This window comes from Symphalangus syndactylus, chromosome 1, assembly GCF_028878055.3.
Source record: "Symphalangus syndactylus isolate Jambi chromosome 1, NHGRI_mSymSyn1-v2.1_pri, whole genome shotgun sequence".
Taxonomy (NCBI): Eukaryota; Metazoa; Chordata; class Mammalia; order Primates; family Hylobatidae; genus Symphalangus; species Symphalangus syndactylus.
This window is the reverse complement of record NC_072423.2, coordinates 98,238,378-98,248,946: the sequence shown is the minus strand read 5'-3', so window position 1 is coordinate 98,248,946 and position 10,569 is coordinate 98,238,378. Positions and strand designations below refer to the sequence as shown.

At 51.3% G+C, this 10,569-nt stretch overlaps 1 protein-coding gene across 1 annotated transcript; it reads left to right on the top strand.

Moving 5' to 3' along the window:
• Window positions 1-296: 296 nt before the first annotated feature.
• Window positions 297-10,559, top strand: LTO1 (LTO1 maturation factor of ABCE1). The gene is made up of 5 exons (XM_055271191.2): window positions 297-494; window positions 2,493-2,598; window positions 4,013-4,083; window positions 8,068-8,185; window positions 8,498-10,559. Exons 1-5 carry the CDS (start codon window positions 445-447, stop codon window positions 8,564-8,566), a joined length of 414 nt encoding a protein of 137 aa, XP_055127166.1. The 5' UTR covers window positions 297-444; the 3' UTR covers window positions 8,567-10,559.
• Window positions 10,560-10,569: the final 10 nt, after the last annotated feature.

The following is a 10,569-nucleotide window of genomic DNA, read 5'->3' as shown; positions in this document are numbered from 1 at the left end:
CCGCCCGCCTCGGCCTCCCAAAGTGCTGGGAGGCGTGAGCCACCGCGCCCAGCTGATGACTTCCCATTTCTTCCTTGGTTCTTTCGGAGCCACTTTGGGAAATTCGGTTCTATCTGCAGTGATAAAATGCAGGTCGGCTCTCCCCGCGCGCGGCCAATGGACGCTCCCAGCGCGGACAGACAGAGCGGGGCAGGGCGAAGGGACCCCAGGGCGGGGCTTCATTCGAGCCCGGCCCCGCTCACCGCCGCAGCCGCGCATGCGCCATGTACAGGCTGCTTTGGACCCTCCCGCGTGCCGTTCTTACCCGGCCTGCCCCGCGCGACCGCTTCCGGAAGTGGATCTCGTCTCCTCCCAAACGGAGCTTTTGTGCCTGAACTTGCCGGGCCTGCGACGGCACCGCAGGGCTGCAGAAACTCGGGGGCCAAGGGCGGGCTGCTTGCCGCAATGGCTGGCAGTCAGGACATATTCGATGGCATCGTGATGGCGGATGAGAGGTGGGTGGCGAGGCCGGCCCGCACCCCGCTCTGTTTGGTCCTCTCCCAGCGGATTAGCCGCCGGCTGCCGCCCAGAGCGGCTGCTGGAACCTGGCGTCCCTTGGGCGTGCGCATTGGGGAGCGCCTGGTGGCCATGGACGCAGGGACAAGTGTGGGCCTGATGCTCTGGTCTTCCTCTCCTCGCCCGCTCCGGTGGGGCACGTGCCCAGCTGCTCTTCCAGACCCGCCTTCCCTGTCAGGGCTGCCCCAAGCATCTGCTCAACCTAGTGGTTCCCCTCCTCCGAGGCCTCCCGGTCCTCTGGGAGGACAGACCTTTGCCATCTGGGAGCTGCCTCTTTTTCTGGTTCCTTAATCATAGGACATACGGCAGTATTCATGGATATGCTGATAGATGTGCCCGACCACACCCCTTTCCCTCCAGAGCCCCTGGGGAGCCCCTCGTGCTGCGATAGTGGGGGAGTTGTGAGTTGACTCCTGGCTGACTTCCAATGCCCGGCCCAGAAGACACGTCCATAGATGTTAGTTAAGAAAGCGGCCGAACATTTAGCAGTCAGCCGCTGACGTTTATTTAGCTCGCACTGTGAGTCAGACATTGAGCTAAACGTTCCACCCTGGTTATCTACTTCAGCCCTACTTAGTAAGTGGATCCTATTATTCTTCGGAATTTACAGACTAGGAGGCACAGTCATTTTCCAGGGTCACACGACTAATAAGTGGGGAGCTGTGCACCCTGCTTCATGGGGCGCTGCAGCCCACTCCTTGCATGTTTGGTGACTGCAGGTTAAGATAGTGCCAGTTCCACTGTTGGGCCTCAGGGTCAGTGCTACTCCGGGTACCAGTCGAAGTACATTTTGTGATGATCTGATGCCATTTCTTTCTGTTGCCCTACCAATGTGATGTCAAACCCTGTGTATGTTGCAGTTTTTTGGAAGCGGTTGACTTGGGCTAGTGCTACTTGAACACTTACAGAACTTTGGCCCCCTAACTCTGGCTGCAAACCAGACTTACCTAGGAGAATTTGAAAAGTAGATTCCAGGCCAGGTGCGGTGGCTCACGCCTGTAATCCCAGCACTTTGGGAGGCCGAGGCGGGCAGATCACCTGAGGTCGGGAATTCGATACCAGCCTGACCAACATGGAGAAACCCCGTCTCTACTAAAAATACAAAATTAGCCAGGTGTGGTGGCGCAAGCCTGTACTGTAATCCCAACTACCTGGGAGGCTGAGGCAGGAGAATTGCTTGAAACTGGGAGGCGAAGGTTGCAGTGAGCTGAGATCACGCCATTGCACTCCAGCCTGGGCAGCAAGAGCGAAACTACGTCTAAAAAAAAAAAAAGGCTGCGCGCAGTGGCTCACACCTGTAATCCCAGCACTTTGAGAGGCTGAGGCGGGCGGATCACGAGGTCAGGAGATCAAGACCATCGTAGCTAATACGGTGAAACCCCGTCTCTATTAAAAATACAAAAAATTAGCCGGATGTGGTGGTGGCCGCCTGTAGTCTCAGCTACTCGGGTGGCTGAGACAGGAGAGCGTGAACCCAGGAGGCGGAGCTTGCAGTGAGCCGAGATCGCACCACTGCACTCCATCCTGGGTGACAAAGCAAGACCCCGTCTCAAAAAAAAAAAAAAAACCGAAAGAAAGAAAAGAAAAGTAGATTGCTGGCCAGGTGTGGTGGCCCTCACTTGTAATCCCAACACTTTGAGAGGCCAAACTCGCTTGAGCCTAGGAGTTTGAGGCTATAGTGAGCTGTGATCATACCATTGCTCTCCAGGCAAGGCAACAGAGACCCTGTCTCAAAAACAAAAAAAAAGAAAAGCAGATTCCAGGGCCTTGCTCCAGATGTACTGAATCTCTAGGGGTGAGGGACTGGAATCTGTGTCTTCTGATTTGAATTTTTACTCTGGCTTGTCTTACTGGGTCTGGGTAATACAAGAGAGAGAAGTTTTTCTGGAAAGAGTATTCTTTCTCCTGTTGATTTGATGAAGCATGCTTCTTCACAGGTTTCATGGGGAAGGGTATCGGGAAGGCTATGAAGAAGGCAGTAGTTTGGGTGTGATGGAGGGAAGACAGCATGGCACGCTGCATGGAGCCAAAATCGGGTCTGAGGTAAGTGGGAACCCCCATCTGGAGATGAAGCCTCTTCATTTACAATTTATAATTTATTTCGATATTCAGTGTGATGGAGTAAGAATTGTCAGGTCTTTTAAAATCACAGTGCTGGATGGGCACGGTGACTCACGCCTGTAATCCCAGCACTTTGGGAGTCTGAGGTGGGTGATCACCTTGAGGTCAGGAGTTGGAGACCAGCCTGACCAACATGGTGAAACCCCATCTCTACTAAAAATACAGAATTAGCTGGGCATGGTGGCACATGCCTGTAATCCCAGCCACTTGGGAGGCTGAGGTATGAGACTTGCTTGAACCTGGGAGGCGGAGGTTGCAGTGAGCCAGGATTGCGCCATTGCACTGCAGCCTGGGTGACAAGAGTGAAACTCCATCTCCAAAAAACAAACAAACAAAAAAAATCACAGTGCCTTTGTGTGGGAGTTGATGGACTAGATGGACTGTTGCTGGAGAAGTATTCTTAGTACTGAACTGAGAGTTCATTTTGCTGTGGGTAGATACAATTAAGTTATGCAGGCTAGATAAGAGAAAACAAGTCCCTGGTCTCCTTAGTTTACTTGGGAGTGTCATGGTGCTGGCTTATGTACTAAGCCAGTTGAATCATTGTGCAAAGAATGGGTGCCCTCTGTCATGTGAAAATATTCCATTTATGTTTACGTTGAAATTTCATTAACTTTATGATTTTCTTTTCTCTTCTTGCCCTTTGTCCTAGATTGGCCCTTACAGATAAGTGGCCCTTAGTGGCAAAGTCTGAGTTGAGGCAGTTATGACTATATTGGATGTTCGATGCTGTGAAACAGATCACCACAAAATTCATGGGCTTAACACAGCAAATATTGATGATCTCACATGTTTCTGAGGGTTGGGAACTCAGGAGCAGCTTTGCTGGCTGGTCCTGGCTCAGGGTGTCAGCCGGAGCCGTGTCACCTGAAGGCTTGACTGGACTTGGAGGATCTGCCTCCAAGGTGGTGCTGTCACCTGACTGTGGGCATGGATGTCTCCATGGGGCTGCTTGTGTGTCCTCGTGACATTCAAGAGCAAGTGGTCCAAGGGAGCTGGTGAGGCAAGTGACATTGGCTTTTATCCCTAGACTCAGGAGCTTTGTGCTGTTCCTCCACATTCTGTTGGTTACGAAAGCCACCCTGGTGGAGTGTCAAGGGACCTGCACAGGGCATGGATACCAGGAGATGAGGACTGGGGCATCTGGGAGGCTGGCTGCCCCACCGATGACCTAATCTCTTAATTTCCATTGCCTAATGCTCAACAGGTGCTTCCAGAACAATAGTGTGAGAAGCACCGCTGCCTTCTGCCCCCACCTTTTGTTTTGAGATCTTGGTAATGAAAGTGTAGCTAGTTGCTTATCAATTTCACTCTTAAATATTTTTCACATTCACAGATTGGGTGCTACCAAGGTTTTGCTTTTGCATGGAAATGTCTACTGCACAGTTGCACCACTGAGAAGGACAGGTAAAGGTGGAGATGTCTTTCTTTCTCAGCGTAGGAACCAGGAGTTCTAGTTCCACGGGTTACCAACATGCCCCTGAGTAATCAGTCTGTCTGTTCCTCATCTGTAAAATGGAGAAAATTATCAGTGTCAAGCTTGAGTGTTGTTAGGAGATTTAACAGAAATATTAAATAGAAAGTGCCGGGCACATTTTAGGTGTTTGATGAACACTGGCTGTTGTTGCTTCTCAAGAGTTCTATGCTCCTGCCTTTTACCTGGAGTCATTAGTGCACCACGTGGCTTTTAGATACCCTACCAATAAAATAATGTTGACGTTGATTGTATTTTCTCATTCACCTTTCCCCTGAGCTTCTAATAAACAAATTATAGGCCGGGCGCGGTGGCTCACGCTTGTAATCCCAGCACTTTGGGAGGCCGAGGTGGGCGGATCAGGAGATCGAGACCACAGTGAAACCCCGTCTCTACTAAAAATACAAAAAATTAGCCGGGCCTAGTGGTGGGCGCCTGTAGTCCCAGCTACTCGGAGAGGCTGAGGCAGGAGAATGGCGTGAACCTGGGAGGCGGAGCTTGCAGTGAGCTGAGATTGCGCCACTGCACTCCAGCCTGGGCGACACAGCGAGACTCAGTCTCAAAAAAAAAAAAAAAAAACCAAATTATAACAGTTTTATATGACTTGGGCTCAGAGATGAGGACGCCAGTGTCATCAGTTTTTTTAATGTAGCCAACTAAGTCTGTTAACAAGAAAATACATTTAAATGTGTTTAACTCCTTTCTGGAACTTGTCAACACTCAGTAAGTGTTAGCTGTCATTTGAATTGTTTTTAGCCTTTTTTAAAAACTCTTCTCGGCCGGGCGCAGTGGCTCACGCCTATAATCCCAGCACTTTGGGAGGCCGAGGCGGGCAGATCACGAGATCAGGAGTTCAACACCAGCCTGGCCAATATGGTGAAACCCTGTCTCTACTAAAATTACAAAAATTAGCCCGGTGTGGTGGTGTGTGCCTGCAGTCCCAGCTACTCGGGAGGCTGAGGTTGAAGAATTGCTTGAACCCGGGAGGCGGAGGTTGCAGTGAGCCGAGATCATGCCACTGCACTCCAGCCTGGGCGACAGAGCCAGACTCCTTCTCAAAAACAAACAAACAAAAACTCTTCTTCCTGCATTGTACTTACTGAAGCCCCATGTGGCCCTGCTTTATCTATCTTCATTCTGAAGCTGGAAATGAACCCTTGAGATGGTTTGGATACTCTGCTGTTCATGGGCGGCAGCAAGCGCGGGACCTGAGCTGGTGCTCTGCGTCATTCTGACACCTGGTGGCCTCGCGTAGCGTGGGAGGGGCACAAGGAGAGTGGATAACACTCGCCCTGACCACGTGACTTGTGCTTTTATTTGAAATATCTTGAATTTCTAGAAATACCTTGAATATCTTGAATGTTCAAATGTTTAGGAATGAGGATGCTTGCAACTGATACGGGTAATTCTTTCTGCTCCATTTGCACCAGCAGTTGGGAGTTGATGGGATTCTGGGTTAGCAGAGGGGCACTTGAGGACGTTTTCCTCTTGGTTCTCAGGCAGCAGCAGGCAGCTGGGGATCCCAGGGGAATCGTTGGCAGCCTGTGCTGCCACTGGGTGGCAGTCAAAGCTGAGCCTGGCTCTCAACTCCAGGCCACAAAAGGATGTATGTTCTTGGAGTTCTCTACCCGTCTCCCTTCTCCCACAGCGGCAGAATCTACCAGCTCCTGCAGAAGTGCTCAGCTGTGTGTCAGTGGTCCCATCCCAGGAGATTGCCAGCCCTTACCCCAAAACAGTTTTGCTGACGTCCGAAAGCAGCACGCTCAGTCTAGTTAACAGAGAAGGACCACTTTGGTTGACGAGGGGCTAGTGGAAGCCCTGCCAGACCCCCTTCGCAGCCGCCCTCATCCCATCCAGTAGTACCCAGAGGTCTCTTTGGAACCTAAGGCTTTATTGTAGAGCAGTGGTTCACGGATATTTGGATCTTCTATGTCAGGTTTTGTTTTGTTTTAAATGGTGAAGGGCTGATATTGCATGTTTTACCTGTAAATTTTTCCAAATAAGGATGTTAAGAGAAAAACACCTGCCACCTGCATTGTCATTCAGCAAAATGCTGGGCATTGTAACACCAAAGAAACCATGGAGAGCGGCATCTCAGGCCGAAAGATGGCGCTTTCCGTTGAGTAACTAGCTTTCCGGTAAACTGCGTGACACTTCTGTCCCTGGCTTCAGCAATCTGGTGAAACCCTCCTGCAGACCAGCGCATGCCAGGGCTGAGCATGGGGGCTCTGGCACCGTCACTTTCGTTTTATTAGCCCTGAGCTGCTCACACCTGCCTGCCTCTGATGGTGCACCCGGCTGGGTGTGTCTGAGCAGCATCGCTGACCAGAGAAGTCACCGCTTGCCAAGTGGAAAGTGGGTGGTCCTCTGCATCGGGTTAGCATACATCTACCTCCCACCTTTTGGCGTCTCCCTTTGGTTTCCCTGGAAACCAGGTGCTTTGTTGCTAAAACTGACTTGCTTTGACCTTTCACAGTTTTGTATTTTCTCAGAGAGGTAGCCATCGTTAGCTCTTGTCAACTGGATGCTGCTGGAAAACTTGCTCTTCTCTGTATCCAGGAGCACCAGCTGTTTGCACATACACAGGAGGTCTTGGTTGCTTTGAATTGCTGTTGATTCATCCTAACCGTCAGTTCTTTAAAATTCCCGTTAATCGAGTATCTTGCCTGCTCTGGCCACTCACATGGTCCAATGCGGCACAGGGGCAGCATGCTTCTCAGGACCACCCGTGGTTCATTGAAAAGACCTGGCCCCACAAGATGGACACATGTGTGGATTATTTTTAAACCCCCGTGGGTGAGAGCCCTGGTCTCCAGGATCCAGAGGAAACCAAGAGACTAACATTTATTGAGCACCTACTCTGTGCTAGAGTCCAAGCTTCATGTCAATTTTTTTTTTTTTTTGAGACGGCGTCTCACTCTGTCCCCTAGGCTGGAGTGCAGTGGTGCAATCTTGGCTCCCGGCAACCTCCACCTCCCAGGTTCCAGCAATTCTCCTGTCTCAGCCTCCCAAGTAGCTGGGACTACAGGCACACACCATCACGCCCATCTAATTTTTGTATTTTTAGTGGAGACAGGGTTTCACCATATTGGTCAGGCTGGTCCTGAACTTCTGACCTCAGGTGATCCACCCTCTTTGGCCTCCCAAAGTGCTGGGATTACAGGGGTGAGCCACCGGGCCCGGCCCATGTCAGTTATTTAATCCTCTTGAAAGTCTGTGAGGTTGCTGTTACTCTCCCCATTAAAAAAAAAAATAAACAACAGAAATTAATTTCTCACCATCTGGAGCCTGGGATGCCCCCCATTTTACAGATGAGGCCAGCAGGGTGGAAAGCAGGTAGAGAGGTGTTGGGGAGCCGTCACACCCAGGGCTGCTGTCTCCTGAGTGCACAGCCTTTCTGCAGAACCTCCTTGCCTCCTCAGCAAAGCTCTGTCCTCCCTGGGGAGGGGACGGTACTGATTTCTGCCTTTGGAGGGAGGGGTTTGCTGGTTTACCTGCAGCTGAACTCTGGAAGGCTTTGAGCACAAAGATTCCAGATCCTGGAAAATCCCCAGACCCAGAGCAGGCCTGCTCGTGCCCAGCCCCAGTCCCTCTTGCCCAGTTCTGTCTATTTCTGCGTGTGTGACCTCGAGAGTCAGCAGGGCTTCAGGCTGCCTCAGCCACTCAGCCCTGTGGTCGGAATGGAGGCATGTCTGTAAGCTAGCACACACTTGCTGTAGAGGCACTGGGTATGGGCCTAAGCACGTTGCTAGGTAAATAAATATGATTTCGTGTAATGAGAGAATAATCATCCAGCTTTTGAACGAAGGCATTCTTAGCGCACCTGCTGGGTTTCAGTAAGCCAGCAGCATAGCTGTTGCGTAAGTTGAGCCTGTTGTGTGCACATGACTGAGAGTCTGTATTTCTGTGCTTTACAGCAGAAAGATGAAGGTCTTAGAATCATTGATTGGAATGATCCAGAAATTCCCTTATGATGACCCTACTTACGATAAACTCCATGAAGACTTAGACAAAATCAGAGGAAAATTTAAACAGGTGCGTGCACTGTGTGTTTCCTCCTGCTGGGAGCGCCTGATTGTGCCTTTCCCAGGCGGGGCGGCGCACTCTCGGGGCCACTGCGGCAGTGGCCTGGAGCTCTGTGCACCGCGGAGCTGTCCGTAGAGGCGCCTCATCCTTGAGTCGCAGTGCGGGAAAACTGAAGACAGTCCGGAGAATAGGAGTTAGAACTCATTTATGGGCTGGCCACGTAGACAGGAAAAGCTATAGCTAGAGATAGAGTTATCTTCTCATTTTTCAGTAGAAATGCACAAGATTAAAAATACCATCTCTTTTCTTTTGTGTTTTCAGTTTTGTTCATTACTCAACGTTCAGCCAGACTTTAAAATTAGTGCAGAAGGTTCTGGACTTTCATTTTGAGGAAGATGGATGAACAGAGACCGAACATCGAGGAACAGATGTGTGTGTGATGTGTTTAGGAATGCAGTGAAGGGCCAGACGGTGCTGGGAAGGCCATTGTTCAGTGGGAGGGTGAGGATTCCGGTTCGGCCGTGGGAGGGCCTCCTTCCCTGGGATTTTCTGCCCGTGTCACCTCGGTGCCCGCCTTGGGGCCTCTCCACACATGCCCTTTGTTGGGCTGAAGCCATCCCTGGCAGAGCCCTCACACCGCTGCTCCCCGCTGTGCCCGCATGCAGGCCTGGCCTCTCCGGCAGCATAGGCCTAGCTGGTTCTGGGTTGGGGTTGGTTCTGGATAGGGTCAGTCCCCAAGCCTGGACTTGAGGCAGTTATTTTTTTATTATTATTATTATTTTGCAACGAGAGAGACGATTGTCCCTGAACGAGGCTCGTGGGAGGTTTGGACGGTTGCTGTGCCGCATGTTGAGGCCGATTGTGCCCCAGGCGCTGCGGGACGTGCCTCCCGTGTTTTATTTAATCCCTTCAGGAGCCCGCAAGGTGGGTGTTATTATCATTTTACAGAGGAGGAAGGTGAGACGCGAAGGGATTGCCTGGTCTAAAGGCACTCAGCAGCAGAGCTAGGACTTCTGCCCCAAGGCCGTGCCTCACCGCCACCAGGCACAGCTGCCTCCAGGATGCACAGTACGGCACCTGCAGCACTGGCAGTCCCTGCCCTCCCTCCCAGGCTGCACGGGTCCTGCCGAGCCTCACGGAGCACAGGGGAGTCTGTGGTGGCCAGTTTGCCTAGGCATCTGGCTGAGAGGAAGAAAGGCCAGCCCGATCCTGAGGGGACCCAGACCTATCCTTCACACTGTCCCCAGAGGGGCGACGGGCTTTGCAGCATTAAAAAATGGTGAAGGGGGGAAATATTTTGAACCAAAGACCAAATGTTAGGCCGCCGTTATGTTTGCAGAAACTTTGAGAACCATGTGTACAGGCTCCTGCATTCTCCCCTCTCCTAGGAGCTCTTTTGTCTCTGTCAGTCCTTATGAGGCGTCATACAGAGGCAGTGGGGTGGGCACAGATGAGCAGAGTGGATGGTTCGGTGGGTCCCCACGAGGTGAGTGGTCATATGCGATGGCACGTGTTCACGTATCCTCCTGTGTGCACCCCAGGGTCACCGAGTCCCCACACTCTGGCTCTCCCCACCCCTCATGTTCCAGAAAGCATGTCTGAAAGCAGTCCACGACATTATTAAGGAGTCGCCATGAATCCACTTCAGTTTTAAAACCATTCCCAAATGTCCTAGTGCATTGTGCTGTGCTGCCTAAGCTGCTGACTGCAGGAGCCAGAGCAGTGACCCCCACGGGAGCAGTGGCAGATGGACCGCCACAGTGGCTCACTTTGTTTTTGTTTCAGTTTTTCTTTTGAGACGGAGTCTCACTCTGTTGCCGAGGCCGGAGTGTAGTGGCGCGATCTCGGCTCACTGTAACCTCCGCCTCCTGAATTCAAGTGATTCTCCTGCTTCAGCCTCCCTAGTAGCTGGGATTACAGGCGCACACCACCACGCCCAAGTAACTTTTGTATTTTTAGTAGAGATGGGGTTTTGCCATGTTGGCCAGGCTGGTCTTGAACTCCTAGCCTGAAATGATCCACCCACCTCCACCTACCAAAGTGCTGGAATTGCAGGCATGAGCCACCACTCCCGGCCTGCTTTTTGTTTTTGAAGACAAGACTTAGGTCTCCTCCTCCCAAACTCTAAACCTGCGTGTGGCTGTGCACCCCTCATTTGTAGCCTCACCTCAGGTCTGGGGAAGTCTGCGTTGGCATCACCTCGTTGTGCCTTCATCAGTGCTGGTGCCTTCACACCAGAAAGACTCTCGTTCTTTCTAGATGGTGGGATCGGGCCTTTGTTGTGTTTCCCTTGGTGGATTTTTGTGTTTTGTAAGTTGTCTATTTTGATAATGTATTATTTTTATAATTGGAAAAAAAGTAAATAGCATATTTTAAAGTGAAAGTTTGTCTGG

Bases quoted from the DNA above. Each gene is read 5' to 3' on its own strand.
- LTO1 (XM_055271191.2), top strand. From the start codon at position 445: ATGGCTGGCAGTCAGGACATATTCGATGGCATCGTGATGGCGGATGAG. The intron at 4,084-8,067 runs GTAAAGGTGGAG...TGTGCTTTACAG, and splicing joins TGCACCACTGAGAAGGACAG to CAGAAAGATGAAGGTCTTAG. The intron at 8,186-8,497 runs GTGCGTGCACTG...TTGTGTTTTCAG, and splicing joins TCAGAGGAAAATTTAAACAG to TTTTGTTCATTACTCAACGT.